Source organism: Rhinoderma darwinii, chromosome 5, assembly GCF_050947455.1.
Source record: "Rhinoderma darwinii isolate aRhiDar2 chromosome 5, aRhiDar2.hap1, whole genome shotgun sequence".
Classification (NCBI taxonomy): domain Eukaryota; kingdom Metazoa; phylum Chordata; class Amphibia; order Anura; family Rhinodermatidae; genus Rhinoderma; species Rhinoderma darwinii.
Genome location: NC_134691.1, coordinates 201,883,123 through 201,905,008, shown reverse-complemented (window position 1 = coordinate 201,905,008; position 21,886 = coordinate 201,883,123). Strand labels below are relative to the sequence as shown.

Here is a 21,886-nt window from a genome sequence, read left to right as displayed (position 1 = left end):
TTTGACTTTTTGCCTTCTTGCCAGTTTGGGGAACTTCTCCTGGAAAGTGTTGCCGCCCTGGTACGATGCGTGTGGCCCCGCTTCCAGAAGTACTGGGTGCCCCCCCCCCCTTCTTGGTCCCTAAAGATTAGGTTCTTGATAATCACCTCTTGAAATTCCAGGAAAGTTCCCGTCTGGCCTGCACATCGACGTAGCACGTACGCATTGTACAAAGCCATCTGTATGATGTGCACGGCCAGCTTCTTATACCACACCGCATGGCGCTGTAGGGCTTCAGGATTTAATCTGACAAGTCCATCCCTCCCATGTACCTTTTGTAGTCCAGGATGCAGTCTGGTTTGGGGGTGGCCTTTCCTTCATATATCCTAAACCTGTAGGTATACCCTGATGCACTCTCGCACAGCTTAGACATCTTCACGCCATACCTTGCCCTCTTACCCGGCAGGTACTCGCGGAATTGAACCCTCCCTTTAAAATGTACCAGGGACTCATCAATAGAAATACACTTCTTGGGGGTGAATGCTTTGGAAAACCGGGCACTGAAACGGTCTAATAGGGGTCTCCGTTTATACAAACGGTCAAAACTGGGGTCATCTCGGGGTGGGCACGGCTCATTATCAGTATAATGTAAGAAGCGAAGTATTGCCTCATTTATTTATTTTTTTTAGGTTCCAGTTCAGTTCTGAAGTTGCTTTGAGGGGCCCATATATTAGAAACCCTATCAAACACCCCATTTTAGAAACTAGACCCCTCAAAGTATTCACAACAGCATTTAGAAAGTTTATGAACCCTTTAGGTGTTTCACAGAAATTTAGAGCAAAGTAGAGGTGAAATTTACATTTTTTTTTTTTTGTCAGAAAATCCTCTTTATTCCATTTTTTTTACAACACAAAAGGATTTATCAGAGAAACGCAACTTAATACGTATTGCCCAGATTCTGCAGTTTTGAGAAATATCCCACATGTGGCTCTAGTGCGGTAATAGACTGAAGCACTGGCCTCCGAAGCAAAGGAGCACCTAGAGGATTTTGAGGCCTCTTTTTTATTAGGCACCATGTCCGGTTTGAAGAGGTCTTGTGGTGCCAAAACATTGGAAACCCCCCAAAAGTGACCCCATTTTGGAAACTAGACCCCTTGAGGAATACATTGTAGTTTTCTTGGGGTGCTTGCGGCTTTTTGATCAGTTTTTATTCTATTTTTAGGTGGCGTGGTGACTAAAAAACAGCAATTCTACTATTGTTTTTTATTCTATTTTTTTTTACAGCATTCACCGTGCGCTATAAATGACATATTCACTTTATTCTACGGGGCGATACGATTACGGCGATACCAGATGTTTATAGTTTTTTTTTATGTCTTATGGCGTTTGCACAATAAAATACGTTTTGTAAACAATCATTCACTTTTTGTGTTACCTTATTCTAAGCGCCAGACGTTTATATTTTTCAATCAATAAAGCCGTGCGAGGACTTATTTTTTGCGTAACAAACTGTAGTTTCGATCAGGACCATTTTTCGGTACATGCGACTTTTTGATCTCTTTTTATTCCATTTTTTGGGAGGTGAAGTGACCAAACAATTGTGATTGTGGTACGGTTTATTATTATTTTATTTTACGGCGTTCACCGTGCGGGATAAATAACAAAAAAATTTTGTAGTTCAGGCTGTTACGGACGCGGCGATACCAATTATGTATAGTTTATTTGTTTGTTTATATATTTTTATTAATAATAAAAGGACTGATAAGGTAAAAAGGGGGATTTTTACTTTTAATACTTTTAAAACTTTTATTTTCTTATTTTTACACATCTTTTTTTTACTTTATTACTTTGTCCCACTAGGGGACATGAGGGCAGGAGGCCCTGATCGCTATTCTAATACACTGCACTACATGCGTAGTGCAGTGTATTAGAACTGTCAGCTACTCACGGACAGCAAGCATAGTGGGTCCTGACGTTGTCAGGACCCACTAGGCTTCCGTCTATGGCATAGCCGGACGCCATTGTTTGGTGTCCGGTTGCCATAGTCACCATCGCCGGCCGCTATCGTGTAGCAGGCCGGCGATGGCAGCTTAACCCCTAAAAAGCCGCGATCTCTATAGAATGCGGCTTTTAAGGGGTTAATCAGCGGGGACACAGCGATCGGTCCCCGCTGTAGGAGCTGTGACAGCTGCTGAACAAGACAGCAGCTGTCAAAGCTCCTGTATGTGTCGGGAGGACGGCCGAAACGGCCGTTACTCCCGAGACGTACTATTAGCTCATGGAGCGCGAACGCTATAGTTACCATGACCTAATAGTACGTCCAGGAGCGGGAAGGGGTTAAAGAGGCAGAATCAAATGTAGCCTCTGGTGCCGATGTGTCCTCGCTCGTCCGACACGATGCAGGACCTGGGGCAGGAAGTGAGTGACGTCACAGCGTGATCTCTCGAGAACACGCTGTGTGTCTGTGCACTGCCAGAAGCTGGGCGTTGTGAGGAGAAGTGGATGATGCCGATTCGTCAGCATTATACACTCCCATTCACAACGCCCAGCTAGTAAAAGAAGTAAAAACGCCCAGATGTAACACACATAATACACGCCCAGTTGTACTTTAGAAAGCCTCATTTGCATAAATATAAAAATGGTCATAACTTGCCCAAAAATGCTCGTTTTAAAAAAAAAACAAAAAACGTTACTGTAATCTACATTGCAGCGCCGATCTGCTGCAATAGGAGATAGGGGTTGCAAAATCTGGTGACAGAGCCTCTTTAAGCTCTATAGTGGCTAAAACATTTGAAGGTTTTCTAAGAGATGCTATCCTGGAGTATCACATTGAAAATAAACATATAACTCCATATCCGCTTGGGTTTATGAGGGGATCGGTCCGGTCAAACTAAATCGGATTGGCTTCTATAAAGGGGTTCTAGATTGGACAGGGTTTTATCATTGGATGTCATCTCTTGATTTTACCAAAGTATTTGACACTGTGCCGCATAAAAGGTTCATAAACAAAATAAGACTGCTAAGACAGGGGAAAATGTGTAAATGGGTAAGTAACTGGCTTAGTGATAGAAAACCGAAGGTGGTTATTAACGGTTCATATTCAGATTGGGTCACTGTTACTGCTGGGGTACCACACGGGTTAGTATTGGGCCCTAATCTAGTCAATCTTTTTTAATGACCTTGTAGAGGGATTGCACAGTAAAATAAATTGTACTAAACTGTGTAAAGTAATAAACACAAAAGGAGGACTGTATTAGGTTACAAATGGATCTGGATAAGTTGAGGTATTAGGCAGAGAAGTGGCAAATGAGATTTAAAGGGAACCTGTGATGTTGAAAATGCAGACTATTCTGTGTGCAGCACGTTATATAGAAAAGAAACTGAGCAGATTGACATATATATCAATTTTGTAGGAAAAGATTCAGTATAACTTGTACTTTATTCATTTAAATCTCTGCTCATTCTGAGCTTAAGAGTTCAGTGAGATGAAAAAGGCTGTTGGCGTCAAGAACCGTTCTTGACGCCGAGGACCACCATGGTCTCAGAGAAGTTCATCCAGATGCTTACCTCCGGTGAAGGGAACAATGAGAGCCTTCTTAGTAGCAGGGTCCGGCGCCCAAAATTTTAGCCAAACTGAGTGGCGTATCACCACAGAATTATCAGTTGATCTGGCAGCGACATGGTGGACTCCGGAGAGGCCTCGCATAGGAATTTAAGAGAGGCATGATTAGGCTGGGAAGCCAGATCAATCTGGTCCTCCTGTGGAGCTTACTTTGTAAAACTCTGGTAATTAGTCTTAGCCCAGACAGAGCAAGCTTCGACCCAGGAGGTGGTGAATGCTGGGTGCAGGACAGAACCTGCCGCCACAAAGGCAGATTTGGCTAGGGAATCCAAATCTTTTGTCTAGAGAATCACCGAAAAGAAAAAGAAAGAGAAAGAAGAAAGTGCAGCAGACCTGAGGAGCAGGTTGTGTCCATCTCCAAGAGGCAGTAGGCTAAAACGGATTAGCCTGCCTCAGCACTTTTTTTCTACCTAGTGTCCGAATCCTAGTGGCCTATACCCAATTATATTAACAAGAAATCTATTTTTATTACATATGTAACTGGAGTGGCTGTGTTGTTCACATACATGGTTATTCTCAGGGACACAATTCTTACCTCTGATTCTTCTGCGGTTTGTGAAATACAGTCACTGATTGCAAAAAAAAAAATATGTGCTAAAATTAATACTTCATGAAAAACAACATATATAACTAGGATATTACATTTAATGCAGAAGAAAGTGTACAAGTAGAAAGCATCCAAAACAGATCTAGTGGACACTACATACAGCAGATGGTGCATCACGGGAGTACATAGGGGGATACTACTGGGAGGGGGACTGGTCTTGGCAGGCTTGCTGCAACTGCCTGCTGAGAAAAAGGGAGTAGGTGGCCCTGCCGTAATCACTGGGGAAGTGGTGGGGGGGCTGCTCTGACAACTAGGGAACATGGAGGAGAGATAGTGGAACACAATGCAAATGGTGAAATCCACAGCAGAACCTGCATGTAAAGGGTTTTTTCCACAGGACTATTATCGGGCAGACGAGCGTTAATAGAACGCTCGTTGCTGATAATTGCCCTGTGTAAACAGGTGAATGATCAGCAGATGAACGAGCAAATGCTGGATCATCTGCTGGTCGTATGGTTTTAAAAAAGTAAAAGTCTATTGTTGTCGGCAGCACATCTACCTGTGTAAACAGGGAGACGCGCTGACGACATGATAATGTATGGGGACGGAGTAACGACCACTCGTCCCCATTCATAGCTCCGTGTGACAGGAGCAAGCAAGCGCCGATCAAAGAGCTGTCTCGTTGATCGGCGCTCGCTGCACCGGCCGAGTGTCGACAGCTGTAAAAGGGCCTCAAAACAGATATAAAGCAGATTTTGTTACGCTATTTTTTTTCCACCATGTCTGTATGTACTCTAAAGATCAAAAAGGTTTTGGGAGGTGATTAGCCTTGTATATACATAACATTTTTAACGCGCAAGAAGGATGATCCTAGGTGCTCAACTTTCCAAGGGGCTGTGAGAATCATTATTTATTTGCCTTTTTTCCCCCCTTTCCTTAAAGTTTGTGAATTCAGTTAGTGGTGGAATAGAGGCAATCATTTACATGTAATCGTGCTCCTCGCGTTTTTCTTGCTTTTTGTCAAATTGTGTAATAAAATAAAAACATTACAATCTAAAGCCTAATAAATGTATTCTTCCGTCTAGGCTTATTGATATATTGCCTAGAATGGAGTAAACTTGCTGTCAGTTTTATTTATTTTTTGCGAAAGGTACTTGTTGAAAAGAGATAAGTAAGGATTTAAAAATAAGAGGTCAACCTTAACCCCTTAATGACCAGCCTATTTTAAACCTTAATGAAGAAACCATTTTTTAAGTTTTTCCATCGTCGCATTCCAAGAGCTAGGACTCTTATTTTTGCGTCGACAGCTGTATAAGGTCTTGTTTTTTTGCGGGACAAGTTGTATTTTTTAATAGCACCATTTTGAGGTACATATTATTTATTGATTAACTTTTATGAACTTTTTTGGGGGGGGGGGGGGGGGGAGATAGAAAAAACCCTGAAATTTCGCCATGCTTTTTCGCGTCTTAAATCTACGCTGTTTACCGTGTAGTATAAATAACACAATAACTCTATTCAGCGGGTTGTTACGATTGCAACGATACCAAATTTGTATAGTTTTTGTATGTTTTGCTACTTTTACACAGGAAAAACACTTTTTTTTCAAAATTATTTGTTTTTGTGTCTCCATATTTGAAGAGCCGTCACTTTTTTATTGTTCTGCCGATGCAGTTGTATGAGGGCTTTTTTTTTTTTGCGGGAAGACTTGTCGTTTTTATTGGTACCATTTTGGAGTAGATGCGACTTTTTGATCACTTTTTATAACGTTTTTTTTTTTTAAAGGAACAGTGTCATCACCCAAAAAAATTTTCATATGTTCAAGATGTTAGTGCTTTATTAAAAACGTTTATATTTATTTGTGTGTTTGTGTTTTACTTTTTCTTATTTTTACACTTTTTCTTCCCTATGGGGGCTGCCATTTTTTGTTCCATTTCTGTCTGTGTCGATTAACGACACATACAGACATGGAATACGGCAGCCACAGTCCCATAGGGACTGCAAACGGCTCCCGTCCCATTGACTTCAGTGTACGGCGTCTGTGTGGGAACTGCACATGCGCCGCTCCCACACAGTCCAATTCGAAATTGGCGCCGTCCGGCGCCATTTTCCTGTGGACCAGAAGTCGCGGCCGGACAGTAATATTACTACTTCCGGTCGCGGCTTCCGGATTTGTGCACTTGGACCAGCGGCAGCAAACGGAGCGGACGGGCCGGAGGGAGCCGCGGCGGCAGGAGCAGGTAAGAGATTTCAATGTATGTTCGTGTTTGTGTGTGTTTACTACTGTATGTAAACCTACTACACTGTGTGTTAGCTAAAAAAATGGCGACACAGTGTAGGAGGTTACACCGTTCAAACCCCTCGTTTATCCCGGCACTAGCCAGGATAAAGGAGGGGGGGATGCTGAGAGCTCACTAGAGCGAGGGCTTTTAACCCAATGTTGCAATGCTGCAATTTTGGGAATAGCTCCATCTAGTGACCAAAAATGGGTAGTATTATAAATTAGAATTCATTTATAATATTTCCTGACTATTTCCTGACTCGTGAAAAAAATAAAAAAAATTTGAACAATGTTTAATCACCCACACACTAAGGCCCCATGCACACGACCGTGTTCGGTCCGTGATATACGGTCCGCATGTCGGCTGCATGTCCCGGACCGAACACAGTGCAGGGAGTCGGGCTCCTAGCATCACACTTATCTATGACGATAGGGGTCACTGCCTGTCCGCGGAACTACTGTCCCGTACTGTAATCATGTTTTAGTGTGTGACAGTAGTTACGTGGATAGGCAGTGACACCTAGCGTCATAGATAAGTATGATGCTAGGAGCCCGGCTCCCTGTACTTTGTACGGTCCGGGACAAGCGGCCGACATGCGGACCGTATATCACGGACCGAACACGGTCGTGTGCATGAGGCCTAAATGTTTAATTTTTTTAAAAAAAACATGTTTTTCTGGCAACACATTCCCTTTAAGTCAGGATTCACAGAAAACAGCAATTTTTCCATAGTTTTTTATTAAACTTTTTACGGCGTTCACCGTGCGGGTTAAATAATGTAATAGATTTATAGTCGGGGTCGTTACGGACGCGGCGATACCAAATATGCGTAACTTTTTAAATTTATTTTGGTTTTTTAATAGTAAAGCATTTTGTAAGGGGAAAAGCTGTTTTTTTTTTTAACTTTTTTACTAGTCCCACTAGGGGACTTCACTATGTGATTCTCCGATCACATTTATAATACACTGCAATACTTCTGTATTGCAGTGTATTACTGCCTGTCCGTATAAAACGGACAGGCATCTGCTAGGTCATGCCTGCGGCATGATCTAGCAGGCATTCATGACAGGCAGACCTGGGGGCCTTTATTAGGCCCCCGGCTGCCATAGAAGACACAGTCACTCGGCGATCTTATCGCCGGGTGTCGGTGGGAGAGAGAGGGAGCTCCGTCCCTCTCTCCAAAACCACTCAGATGCGGTGCTCGCTATTGCGCACCGCATCTGAGGGGTTAAACATGTGAGATCGATACTTACATCGATCTCACACGGCAGAGCAGGGACGCTCCCAGCCCTCAGCTGCCTCTGGCAGCTGAGAGCAGGGAGATTTGACGCTCCCTGCTCGGTTTACTTTATCCTGATGCAGTGCCGTAAAAAGGCATATGCATCCGAATAAAGCCCGTTAGTGGCCGCCGTTAAAAGGCGTATTGGCGGTCACTAACGGGTTAACTTTTATTAACTTTTTTTTTGGGTGGGTTGAAAAAAAAACCTGCAATTGCGCCACACTTTTTTGCGTCCTAAATTTACGTTGTTTTCTGTGTGGTATAAATAACACAATAACTTTATTCAGTGGGTTGTTGCGATTGCAACGATACCAAATTTATATCGATTTTGTATATTTTACTACTTTTACACAGTGAAAACGTATTTTTTTTTGTGTCTCCATATTTGAAGAGCCACAACTTTTTTATTTTTCCGCCGATGCAGTTGTATGAGGGCTTTTTTTTTGCGGGACGACTTGTAGTTTTTATCGGTAACATTTTGTAGTAGATGCGACTTTTTGATCACTTTCTCAAGTTTTTTTTTTTTTTACGGCTGGATTCAAAGAAAACAGCAATTTTTTAAAGTTTTTTTATTTTACCTTCCACGACGTTCACCGTGCGGGTTAAATTATGTAATAAGTTCATAGTTGGGGTCGTTACGGACGCGGCAATATCACATATGTGTAACTTTTTTACTTTATTATGTTTTTTAATAATAAAGCAGTTTGTAAGGCGAAATAGTGGGTTTTTCCATTTATTTTTTTTCACTTTTTAGTAAACTTTTTTTTTACTTTTTTACTAGTCCCACTAGGGGACTTCACTATGCGATTATCCAATCAAATTTATAGTACACTGCAATACTTCTGTATTGCAGTGTATTATGCCTGTCCGTGTAAAATGGACAGGCATCTGCTAGGTCATGCCAGAGACATGACCTAGCAGGCATACACTACAGGCAGACCTGGGTGCCTTTATTAGGCCCCACGGCTGCCATAGAATACACAGACACTTGGCGATCTTATCGCCGGGTGTCAGTGGGATGAGAGGGAGCTCCCTCTCTCCAAAACCACTGAGATCCGCATCTGAGGGATTAAATTGGTGAGATCGATACGGATATCGATCGCACCCGTTCGAGCAGAGATGCCCCCAGCTACCTCTGGTAGCTGAGAGCAGGGAGATTGAACGGCTCCCTGCTCTGTTTATTTATTCCAATGCAGTGCCGTAAAAAGGTCTATGCATCGTAATAAAGCCCGTTAGTGGCCGTCGTAAAAACACTATGGGGCGGTCACTAACGGGTTAAAAGGGAACCGGACATGTTGAAAACGCAGTCCAATGTGCAGGAAGCATGGTATAGAGCAGGGGGACCTGAGCAGATGGATATATAATTTTGCAGGAAAAGATTCAGCATAACTTGTCATTTATTAATTTAAGGCAGATCTGTCACTTCTTTATGCCGGCCTGTGTGTGTGTGTCTATTTTGAGCACACTTGGGCTCATCGGCTACATCGCAGGCCGCACGCCATAAGTATAAAATGGAAATACTCAGAAACTACTTAACATGAAATAATTGATAGCACGCGGAAATCACCGATCGCTTCTTTATGCTGCCCTCAAACAGGGCAGCATAAAGAAGTGACAGATCCACTTTATTAAACCTCTGCTTATTCTGAGCTTAGGAGTCCAGTGGGTGGTCTAAATCAATGATTGACTGCCTTCCCTGTATAAGTGTGCATGGAAAGAGAGGTCAATAATGGAGTAGGACCACCCACTAGACTCCAAAGCCTAGAATAAGCAGGGGTTTAAAGTTATGCTAAATCTTTTCCTACAAAACTAAAATGTATCAATCTGCTCAATTGCTCCTTCTCCAAAACATGCTGCTCACAAATTGGACTGCATTTTCCACCTAGCAGGTCCCCTTTAATGCTTCGTTCACATCACTGCTCAAATAGAGTAGCAATTCATGGCTTTATGTGTGAGCACATAACTAACAGAACCTCTCTTTTCATGGTCTTTTGGATGTATTGCAAATGCAATGAATTACCGCACGGATATATACATAAATCCATTTTAAGAAATTGTCTAATATCATCGCTCATATTTACCTAGATTCTGCCGCCTTCTGACTTGCTTCATGTGCTGACTTTAAGTCTACAAAAATAAGCAGTGTATGTTCATAAATATGTTCACAGACAAAGGAATACACAATATGGCCAATTATGTTGAGCAATATATAGCTTGAGTGCACAACTCGCTTTTCACTTTGACATATATAGACACTAAGTAAATGTCTTACAGCTAATTTATACTTTGAATTGCGAGTGAATTGCTGTATAATTGGAAAATGTAAAAAAAAAATTAAATACTTTAAGTAAACAGTTTATTATGATAAATATTCCACTTGTAAGAATATATATAGGGAAACTACATTTAAAGCATAACTAAAAACTTTAAGAAAACTTCTGACATGTCAAAAGTTTTGATCGGTGGAGGTCCGAGCACTGAAACCCCCACCAATCGCTAAAATGAAGTGGCAGAAGCGCTCGAGTGAGTGCTGAGACGCATGGTTTCTGTTCGGCTTTTCTGGGAAAGCCGAGCAATTGGTGTACGGGCTTAATAGAAAGTCTATGAACCCGTACACTAACTGCTCAGCGTTCAGAGAAAAGCCGATCAGAAACTCAGCGGCTCATTGCTCACCCGAGCGCTTTTGCCGCTTCGCTTCTTCAGTCGGTGGTGGTCTCAGTGCGCAGACCTCCACCGATCAAAACTTCTGACATGTCACTAGGACAAGTTAAGTCACCCTTTAAAGATCGAGCAGTAACTAGAACCACGAAAGATATAGCCGTTTATGCATATTTCTCAGTGTTGAAGGATGGTGCATCAATATTTAGTAGATTACCTAGAAACGTTACATCATGCTCAGAAGCTGCAGGTTTGTCATCGGTGTCAAAAAAGTCATCAGTGGTGAAGTCCAGATGTTCCTGTTCGCTGTCTGGATTGTAATATACACTTGACGCACCACTGATATCTATGTGATCATCACAAAACATAATTATGTTATAGTTAGTGTGAACAGATTGTGCAAGCTGAAGCAAGTTAAGTCTTCATCGATTGTTCAGTTAACAAGAGCTGCTTGCAGGCATGTAATGGAAACCGTTTTTGGGATCTGTCCTGGTCATGTGGTGATCACACAGGTGGGCAGCTCTGAGAGTGCTGCCATGACTAACATGCTGTGCAACTGTGTAATCATTACACGACCAGAAAAGATTTTCATTCTCCAGAAGTAAAAAATATAGATTACCATTAAATGACTACAAGCAAAGATCTTGAAAAAGGTGATGAATTTATGCACAAAAGTATATTAGAAAATAGGATATCTTTACTCTATAAAACGATTAAACCATTTGCTAAAACTGGAATACCCCTTTAATCTTATTAATGTTCTCGAACGCAAATAAAAGGCAACTATAAGAAATGAAGAGGTCTAATGTGTAAATTCTCATTATTAAACAGTAAAAAGAAATAACACATTTAGTAACAATACCTACCAGTACTGAAAGACCACTCACTTTCCATTCCTTCCATAACCTAAGCGAAAAAAAAAAAAAAAAAAAAAGCATAACATTTTTTACAGAACTTGGAATTAGTACAGAAAATAAAATAAAAAAATTCGTGAAAATGCAGCACAATTCAAAAATAGGTGCAATACTACATATAGTTGTAATACGTTATAAAAACACCATATAGCCATAAAGTGAAAAGAGACAAAATTGTCAGGCTGAGTAACCTCTTAACGACGAAGGACGGATATATCCGTCCTGTGTAGGAGCTAGTTCCCGCATAAGGACAGATATATCCGTCCTGTGATCGCGCGGGTACTGCCAGTGTACCCACGCGATCAGCGGCAAGAGCACGGCTGTTATACATAGCCTGGCTCCTGCCGGAATCAAAGTGCTCTCCGATTCCGGCAGTTTAACCCATTAGGTGCCACTGTCAATAGAGACAGCAACATTTAATGTGTTTGAGAGAGGGAGGGAGCTCCCTCTGTCACCCCCATCAGCACCCCCGCAAAGAAATCACGGGGTGCCGTCGAGTTTCCATGGTAGCCGGGGGCCTAACAAAGGCCCCCAGGTCTGCCTTCAGCAAATGCCAGAGGCATGGCCTAATAGATTGCCTGTCAGTTTTACACTGACAGGCAATAATGCTTTGGTATACTAATCTCCCAAAAGTGAACCCATTTGGGAAACCCCCACAAGGAAAATATCTAGGGGTATAGTGAGCATTTTGACCCCACAGGTTTATTGCAGAAATAGGAAGTGAAAATGTAAATCTACATTCTTTCAAAGAAAACATAGGTTTAAATATTTTTTTCTCATTTCCACAAGTACTAAAGGAGAGAAAGCACTGCCTCATTTGTAAAGCAATTTCTCCCAACTATGACCACATGTGGGGTGTTGTTTTAAACGGCTGTGTAGACACACGGCAGGGTTTAGAAGGCAGAGAGCGCTATTTGTCTTTTAGAGCTCAAATTTAGCAGGAATGGTTTGCGAAGGCCATGTCACATTTGCAAAGCCCCCGAAGGGACAAAACAGTGGAAACCTCCCACAAGTGACCCCATTTTGGAAACTACACCCCTTGAGGAATTCACCTACGGGTATAGTGAGCATTTTGACCCCACAGGGGTTTTATAGATTTTATTAGAATTGGGCAGTGAAAATAAAAACAATCCTTTTTCTTCAATAAGACGTAGCGTTCGCTCAACATTTTTCATTTTCTCAACATATAAAGGAAAAAATTAACACCAACATTTGTAAAGCAACTTCTCTGGCGTACGGCAATACCCCATATGTGGTTATAAACTGCTGTTTGGGCACAAGGCAAGGACCAGAAGAGAAGGAGTGCCATTTGGCTTTTGGAGTAGAGATTTTCTGGATTGGTTTCTTGACACCATGTTGCTATTGCAAAGCCCCTAAAGGAACCAGTACAGTGGAAACTGCCCAAAAGTGACTCCATTCATGAAACTACTCCCCTTGAAGAATTCATCTAGGGGTGTAGTGAGCATTTTGACCCCACAGATGTTTCATAGATTTTATTAGGATTGGGCAGTGAAAATAAAACAAAAATATTTTCTTCAATAAGACGTCGCTTTAGCTCAAAATTTTTTCATTTTCTCAATAAATAAAAGGAAAAAAAGAACCACAATATATGTAAAGCAACTTCTCCTGAGTACGGCAATACCCCATATGTGGTAATAAACTGCTGTTTGGGCACACAGTAGGGAAGGCGCGCCATTTGGCTTTTGGAGTGCAGATTTTGCTGGATTGGTTTCCGGTTGCTATGTCGCATTTGCAAAGCCCCTGTGGGACTAAAACAGTGGAAACACCCCACAAGTAACCCCATTTTGGAAACTACACCCCTCAAGGGGTGTAGCGAGCATTTTAACCCTGCAGGTGTTTTGCAGAAATTAGTGTATACTCGATGTTGCAGAGTGAAAATTTTATTTTTTCCATAGATATGCCAATATGTGGTGCCCAGCTTGTGCTACCATAACAAGACATATCTCTAATTATTATGCTGTGTTTCCCGGTTTTAGAAACACCCTACATGTGGCCCTAATCTTTTGCCTGGACTATAGACAGGGCTCAGTAGTGAGAGCGTGCCATGCAAAATTGAGGCCAAATTTGGCAACTTACAAAGTATTGGTTCAAAATTGCAGAGGCTCTGATGTGAAATAATAAAAAACCCCTGACAAGTGACCCCATTTTAGAAACTACACCCCTAAAGGCATTTATTAAGGGGTGTAGTGAGCATTTTCACCCACAGGTCTTTTCCATAAATGATTGCGCTGCGGACGGTGCAAAGTAAAAATTACAATTTTTCCCTAGATGTCACATTTCAGTGGGAAATAGGTCATACCCAGCTTATGCCACTGGAGACACACACACCCCAAAAATTGTTAAAAGGGTTCTTCCAGGTATGGCGATGCCATATATGTGGAAGTAAACTGCTGTTTGGGCACGCTGTAGGGCTTAGAAGGGAAGGAGCGCCATTTAGCCTTTGGAGCATGGATTTTGCTTGGTAGTAGTTTTGTTTTGAGTTTTACTGGCATTTCAGTTTATAATGTGGGGGTACATGTAAGCTGGGCAGAGTACATCAGGGGCATAGTCAGGTGGTATAATAATGGGGTAAACAATAAAATAATCCATAAATATTTGTTACGCTGCGAAGCTATCATTTCTGCACATGCCGGTGTCGCACTGATAAATCATGTCCTTACTTATCTCCCATTTGGTCCACACTCCGCTCCTTTGCAGTTTGAGGAATTTTGCTGGCAAAGTGTTGTCCTGGTATAATACGGGCGCCCTCGCTACCAGCAGATATGTTTGAGCCCTCCCCTTCCTGGTTGCCTAATTTTAGGGCCTTGATAAATCGCCACTTGAAAACAGGAGGAATGTTCCCCTCGGGCTGGCACAACTGCATGTTTTTCCTTCCTGACTTATTGGAGCGCTAACCAATTTTACACAGCGTTCACCATGTGTTATAAATTACATGTTATCTTTATCCTGCAGGTCCGTACGATTCCGGCGATACCTAATTTATAGCAATTTTTTATGTTTTACAACTTTTTGCACAATAAAATTACTTTTGTAAAAAGAATGTATTTTTTCTGTAATTTTTGCGAGACGAGCCATAGTTTTTAAAGGTACCATTTTTTGATACATGCGACTTTTTGATCATTTTATTTCAATTTTTGGAAGACAAAGTGACCCAAAAAAAAAGCAATTTTGGCATTATTTTTTAGGTTGTTTTTTTACAGCATTTACTGCGAGGGACAAATAACATAATATTTTTATAGTTCAGGTCGTTACGGATGCTGCGATACCAAATATGTATGGTTTTATTATTTTTTTTCAATAATAAAATGACATAAGGGAAAAAAGGCGATCGTGTTTTAGGTTATTACTTTTATTTTTTACAACTTTTATTTTTACTTTCTTTACACTTTTCTTTAGTCCCACTAGGGGACTTGAAGTTCCAACTGTTTGATTGATGCTCTAATACATTGCACTACCTATGTGGTGCAATGTATTAGAACTGTCAGTTATTCACTGACAGCAAGTCGATCAGCCTCCGGTCGGGGCCTAATAGGCATCCGTATTGGCAGACAGGAGGCCATTGCTGTAACGTACAGCGGACATCCACTGCTGACGACTCCGGCTCAGCATCTGAGCCGGAAGCTGAGCCGATGCCATCTTGCCGATGGTACCGGAAGCCTTTTAGGCCCCGCCGTCGAACGGGGTATAGCAGGCTTCAGTTGCCGACAGACCGGGAGGTAAGTCTTAGGCCACCGATCGCCTTTGCAGCCACCGGCAACCCAGAGATCACGTTGCTGGGGTGCCGGTGGCTAAAAACTCTTCACATGCTGCGATCTCTATTGAACGCAGCATCTGAGGGGTTAATCTGCCGGATCGGATGCTAGCTCCGGTCCTGGCCGATATCTCAGGGTGCCAGCTGTAATATACAGCTGGCACCCGGCGGTGATGGTGCGGGCTCAGCTCCTGAGGCCGCACTATCACCGCGGCGTAATGGTACTGCGTTTTGCGGGAAGCCCTGCCCGACAGCACCGTATATATACAGCGGATGTCGGGAAGGTGTTAAACCACCCATCTAGACTTTGGTGTCCCACCTCTTTACTATGTTACTACGATTACAATTTCATCGCAATATTCATATGTAAAAAGGCGTTGCTTTTTTTAAAACCAGTCTTATATAGGTCGCACCAGCGACACATAGCTTATTCGCACGCATGTTTCCTTTTGCATATTGAAGCTTTTAATTGAACCCTTATGCGGACAGAATTTCATCCAAGTTAATTCTAGAGAGAAACATGTTGTCATATTAGTTTCTACATTATTACATCATTTGAAGATAATTGGTTGAATAAAAAAAAAATAAAAAAAAAAATGTACATTTATTTTTTGCCTTCCAAATTCCTTTTCAACCGTAAGGCAGGTTTCCCTCAATTTTCTCAGCTTTTTTGGACCTTTCATTATATATGGCCCAGAAATTCCCAGTGAAGGATGATGTTTACTCTGCAAAAAAAGAAAGAAAATAAATACACACATTATATATATATTATACGGAGAGAGTGTGAGAGTCATAATTGCAATTTACTGTAAATAAAAAAAGAGTATGTACACCTTTGTAATAATTCCAATTTATCTAAGATTAAAAAATAAAATTAATTTAGTGTTCATTAAAAAACTGTCTGCCATGGTTACGGACTACAAGCATACCCTGTGTGTAGCCTGATCCTGAAGTCATGTATCTCTCTCTTGCTAACCTTCAGACAACAGAAGAGGGGGAGTAAGACATGACTGTAGGAGACTACACAGGCTTTGTATGTAGTCTGCAACCATGGAAACATAGGGCTGTATAAGATCTGTAGGCACAAGGTAGGATAGTTTTCATCAAGTCAATTTGTAAAGTTGCTTCATTATTTACTTTATATGCATTGAAAAATACACCTGGACTAGCAAAAAAATAAACCCAACCCTCAAAGCTACAGTGTTGCATTCTCCACAGTTGCAAATCTATAGACATATCTATAGAGAACGTCAATGGGGTCCCTACTTCAGACTGCGGTTTAAAATGTGATAGCCCAAATTTGCAGGCCCTGTGAAAATAAATGTTTAAATTGCCCACTCTAAATATTCACACTCAGGGGCGTAGCTAAAGGCTAATGGGCCCGGGTGCAAGAATTCAGCTTGGGCCCCCCTACCACTCCCCAACACCACCATCATCATCATCAGACCCCTGTGCGCGCCCATGCCCAGACGCCTTGCCCAACAGCCCCCATAGTATAATGCCCCCACACAGTATAATGCCCCATAATGTATAATGCCCCCCCATAACAGCCCCCCATACAGTAGGATTCCCCCATATCAGCCCTCATGCAGTATAATGCCCCACATCTTATCAGCCTCGTTACAGTATAATGCCCCCCCATAACAGCCCCATACCGTATAATGCTCCCCATACAGTATAATGCCCCCCATCTTATCAGCCCCCATACAGTATAATGCCCCAATATGTGCATAATAGAAAAATAGCATAATTACTTACCTATCCCCGTTCCCACGTCGGGTGAAGGATCCTTCGCCTCCTCCGGTGTGTACTATGAGTGACTCGGCGCAGACAGGCGCGATGATGTCGCTACATCCCACCAGCCTGTGTCGAGCCGCTCAGGGCACAGTGAATGCTGGATCAAGGAGATGTCCGCTCCTTGCTCCAGCATTGAATGGAACCGGGACCTCGGTGAGTGACTCGCGACCCCCCGGAGGTCTTCACACGGACCCCCAGGGGGACGCGACCCACAGTGTAGGGATGTCACGATACCAAAATTTGCACTACGATACCGATACTTTGTGAACAGTAATAATTTTAAAAAAAGTTCTTCCGTTTTCTGATGTGAGGCGCGAGGTGTGATTATGAATTTTGAACGTGCCTCACATTAATAGTAATTAACCCCATCATGTTTCTCAGTCATAATGGGTTAATGTGTAAGGTACATCATGGGGTTAATTACGGTTAGGGCTCGTTTACACGAGCGTGATATACATGCGTGCGACGCGCGTGCTTTTCACGCGTGTCGTACGCACCTATATTAGTATATGGGGCTGTGCAGACAGTCCGTGAGTTTTGCTCAGCCTAAGTCCACTGAAAAAAACTCACGACATGTCCTATCTTTGTGCGCATCACGCACCCATTGAAGTCAATGGCTGCGTGAAAATCACGCGCACCACACGGAAGAACTTCCGTGGGACGCGCGTGATTCGCGCAACAGCAGTCAAAAGCATGTTTGCAAACAGAAAAGCACCACGTGCTTTTCAGTTGATAAACATTCAAACGGAGTGTCATCATGATGGCGGCTGCGCGAAAAGCACGCTGCCACGCATCATACAGGGCTGACACACGGAGCTGTTAAGTGCCTTTTGCGCACGCAAAACGCCACGGTTTTTGTGTGCGCAAAACGCACACGCTCGTGTAAATGAGCCCTTAATGTGAGGCACATGGAAGTTAAATTCATCATCGCACTTCGTGCCCCACAATAAGTGATAGAAAGCAGTTTTTATTTTATTTTTTACAGCGTACACCTCATAAATGATGCAAAAAAATTGTTGTGCAGGTTATTACGGCCGCGCCAATACTGAATATGTGTATATTTTATGTATTGAGACTTATTTTAATGTTTATTGCAAAAAAGGTGTATGTGTATTTTTTATTTATTTAACATTACTTTGTTTTTACTTTATTTTTTAAACTTTAATGTACTGGCATATATCTATATCCACAACACTTTGCTTCAGCATATACAACTGTGGGCTAATCAATATATCAATATACATCTAAGATTTAGGCTACTTGTCCCATTACTCGCATATTTCCCCAACGGAGTAAGAATAATTAAGACATTTATTTGTCTATAGTGTCAAGTGAGGGGTCATTGGCACTACAAATTTTCAGCTAACATTGTTATTTTAACTATTTACTAATAAAGAATTTATTATTTTCAATATTATTTGATCACACTACTTTCCTCTTTCCCTTTCCTGTTACTATACATATATCATAAATCGGTGGTGTACACCTAGTGTGAATCTCATTGCTCCAACATATTATATATAAAATTGTATGAGGGTAATACCTATCAATCTATAATACATATATCTATATCCCAGTACATTAGCCTGTGTACGGATAGTACATAGGCTGTTAGGACATACCTAAGTATGCCCTAACAACAGGAAATATGGTAAGGCAGCCCTGGGGTCCTTCAATGGACCCTGGGCTGTCTGCCCATATACGGTATGTCCCTCAATCGCGTCACAGGGCATCCCCCTTCTCATTTTCCCCTGAATGCTGCAGTCAGCTTTGATCGCAGCATTCAGGAGAATAACGGCGGAGATGAGAGGTCTCCGCGGTTATAGAGCGGGGCTGCGGCTGTGTAATACAGACATTGCCCCGCTCCTGACAATAAGTGTGTGCGCGCGGTCAGAATGAGGAGATGCGGCCGGCGCTGCACTAACGAGCGGCGGTTCAGGCATTGAGGACAGAACATGGGGGTGTTTTGTAGTGCACCCGCCATGTTCTCTCTTCAGTGCCGCAGATCATTAGTGCTGCGCCGGCCAAATCACATCATCCTGACGGCGCGCACATGTCAGGACTCAGGAGCAGGGCAATGGCTGTATTACACATGTATCACACAGCAGCCCCGCTCTCATACAGTCATGTGTACTATACTGTATTGTGTTGGATTGTGCAGTTTGCAGTGGAGATAGGAGGGGGGGCTGTGATTTAACAGCACAATACAACACATTACAAGGCATCACAACACATTACAGACTGCAGCTTACCTGGAGTCCTCCGAACCGACTCTTCCACTCCACTGTCTGGAAGACGTGTCACGTTTGAACACAGACACGTGGTACACTAAGTGTACCATGTGACCGTAGTAACCAGGAAGTGCCGGCTTCACTGCACAGAAGATTTATTTAGGAAGCTTGCTGTATGGCAACGGGGGCCCGTGGGCCCCTCAGGCTTCAGGGCTCGGACGCAACTGCGACCCCTATAGCTACGCCACTGTTCACACTGATACTTTAAATTGTTAAAAAGCACATTTTACACATCTCAGAATTATCTTACCAAATAAGTAATTCTGTGCTTGGCACCAACAATATGCATGAACATGTGTGTTAGTCCTGACCGACATTCACACAGTTTGCACTCATAGGTATTAAAGCCATGTTTTTTGTATTGATATATGTACTCAAGACCTGCAAAAAAAGAAGAGAATAATTAAATATGAAACTTATTTTAACTATACATTCACCACTCTTTACATCATTATGCAAGTACATCAGTGTTTTCCAATCAGCGGCTTGTGAACTACAATTGTGTGACTTGCGATATAAACCCTGACCATATGCACTGGTTACAATAAGTTCAGTTCTCGGCTAGCTCGGAGTACCATAGAGAATTAAGAGAGTGGCAGTGCGAATTTGTGACCGCCACTCCTTCACACAGGGGACCTAAAATATTGAAGTTTTAACACTGGCCATAGAGTACTCACAATAGGCAGACACTTCCTGATTTGCAGAAATAACTTTTCTAAAGTCATCCATTTACTTTAGAGGGCAGGATAACAATGACAGGTAAAGGACCTATTACGTGGCATGAAATGGGCCATAAAAATGAGCGCCGATCAACGTGGCAGCTCATTGATCGGCAGTCGTTTGCTCCTTTCACAAGGAGCGATGCTTGGTTATGTATGGGGATGAGTCATCATTACTACGATCCTTCGTCTCCATGCATTTCAATCATGTCGGCAGCACATCACCCTATTTACACAAGGAGACGTGCTGCCGACAACTAGAATGTTTTGTGCTGCATAAACTAGCAGATCAGCCGACGAATGAGCGTTTGCTTGTTCATCATCTGATCGTTGCCCGGTTTACACAGGGCAATTATCGGGAAGGAGCTTTCATGCTTGTTTGCCCAATCATTGGCCCGTGTAAAAGGGCCTAAACACTCCGATTATAAAGCTGAAGGCAGATGACACAGGATCACACCATAGACAATGTGATGTAAACAGCTCACCCCTCCTGACCCCTACACATATGACACAGATTGTGCACAACACGCCATTACAGAAGTCAATAAGTCATTTTCTGGCTAAGGCCCCCTTCACGTGTTTTGGCCTTCTGTCGGAGATATACTGTATGGTATAAAGTGTGATATGTCGTCCCAGGGACTGCCCTAGGGCAACTTCTGAAGTCACTGTCCATATATACACTGCGTTCCAAATTATTATGCAAATGTTATTTTTCGCTGACTTTTTAAAGGTTGTAAAGAGAAGTAAAATGGTAATTTGTTGAATTTACAGCATCAGGAGGTCATATTTACAGAAATCAAAAGCTCTTTCAATCAAAAAAACTTAACAGGCCAAGTTACATGTTAACATAGGACCCCTTCTTTGATATCACCTTCACAATTCTTGCATCCATTGAATTTGTGAGTATTTGGACAGTTTCTGCTTGAATATCTTTGCAGGATGTCAGAATAGCCTCCCAGAGCTTCTGTTTTGATGTGAACTGCCTCCCACCCTCATAGATATTTTGCTTGAGGATGCTCCAAAGGTTCTCAATAGGGTTGAGGTCAGGGAACATGGGGACCACACCATGGGTTTCTCTCCTTTTATGCCCATAGCAGCCAATGACACAGAGGTATTCTTTGCAGCATGAGATGGTGCATTGTCATGCATGAAGATAATTTTGCTACGGAAGGCACGGTTCTTCTTTTTGTACCACGGAAGAAAGTGGTCAGTCATAAACTCTACATACTTTGCAGAGGTCATTTTCACACCGTCAGGGACCCTAAAGGGGCCTACCAGCTCTCTCCCCATGATTCCAGCCCAAAACATGACTCCGCCACCTCCTTGCTGACGTCGCAGCCTTGTTGGGACATGGTGGCCATTCACCAACCATCCACTACTCCATCCATCTGGACCATCCAGGGTTTACTCATCAGTAAACAACACGGTTTGAAAATTAGTCTTCATGTATTTCTGAGCCCACTGCAACCGTTTCTGCTTGTGAGCATTGTTTAGGGGTGGCCGAATAATAGCTTTATGCACACTTGCAAACCTCTGGATGATCCTACACCTTGAGGTTCGCGGGACTCCAGAGGCACCAGCGGCTTCAAATACCTGTTTGCTGATTTGCAATGGAATTTTAGCAGCTGCTCTCCTAATCCTATTAATTTGTCTGGCAGAAACCTTCCTCATTATGCCTTTATCTGAACGAACCAGTCTGTGCTCTGAATCAGCCACAAATCTTTTCACAGTACGATGATCACGCTTACGTTTTCTTGAAATATCCAATGTTTTCATACCTTGTCCAAGGTATTGCACTATTTCACGCTTTTCGGCAGCAGAGAGATCCTTTTTCTTTCCCATATTGCTTGACACCTGTGGCCTGCTTAATAATGTGGAACGTCCTTCTTAAGTAGTTTTCCTTTGATTGGGCACACCTGGCAAACTGATTATCACAGGTGTCGGAGATTGATTACAATGATCCAAAGAGCCCTAAGACACAATACCATCCATGAGTTTCATTGAAAAACTATTAAATGTTTATGACACTT

At 42.4% G+C, this 21,886-nt stretch overlaps 1 protein-coding gene across 1 annotated transcript in view; it reads right to left on the bottom strand.

Annotated features, from left to right (window-relative positions):
* LOC142652539 (uncharacterized) overlaps window positions 1-21,886 on the bottom strand; it is a 63,725-nt gene that overhangs the window by 32,365 nt on the left and 9,474 nt on the right. The window contains exons 5-10 of the mRNA XM_075828188.1: window positions 19,388-19,518; window positions 15,652-15,774; window positions 11,230-11,269; window positions 10,581-10,709; window positions 9,787-9,832; window positions 4,137-4,170 (exon numbers count right to left, since the gene is read on the bottom strand). Of these exons, the coding sequence (XP_075684303.1) occupies window positions 4,137-4,170; window positions 9,787-9,832; window positions 10,581-10,709; window positions 11,230-11,269; window positions 15,652-15,774; window positions 19,388-19,518 (503 nt within the window). The remainder of the gene's footprint in view (window positions 1-4,136; window positions 4,171-9,786; window positions 9,833-10,580; window positions 10,710-11,229; window positions 11,270-15,651; window positions 15,775-19,387; window positions 19,519-21,886) is intronic.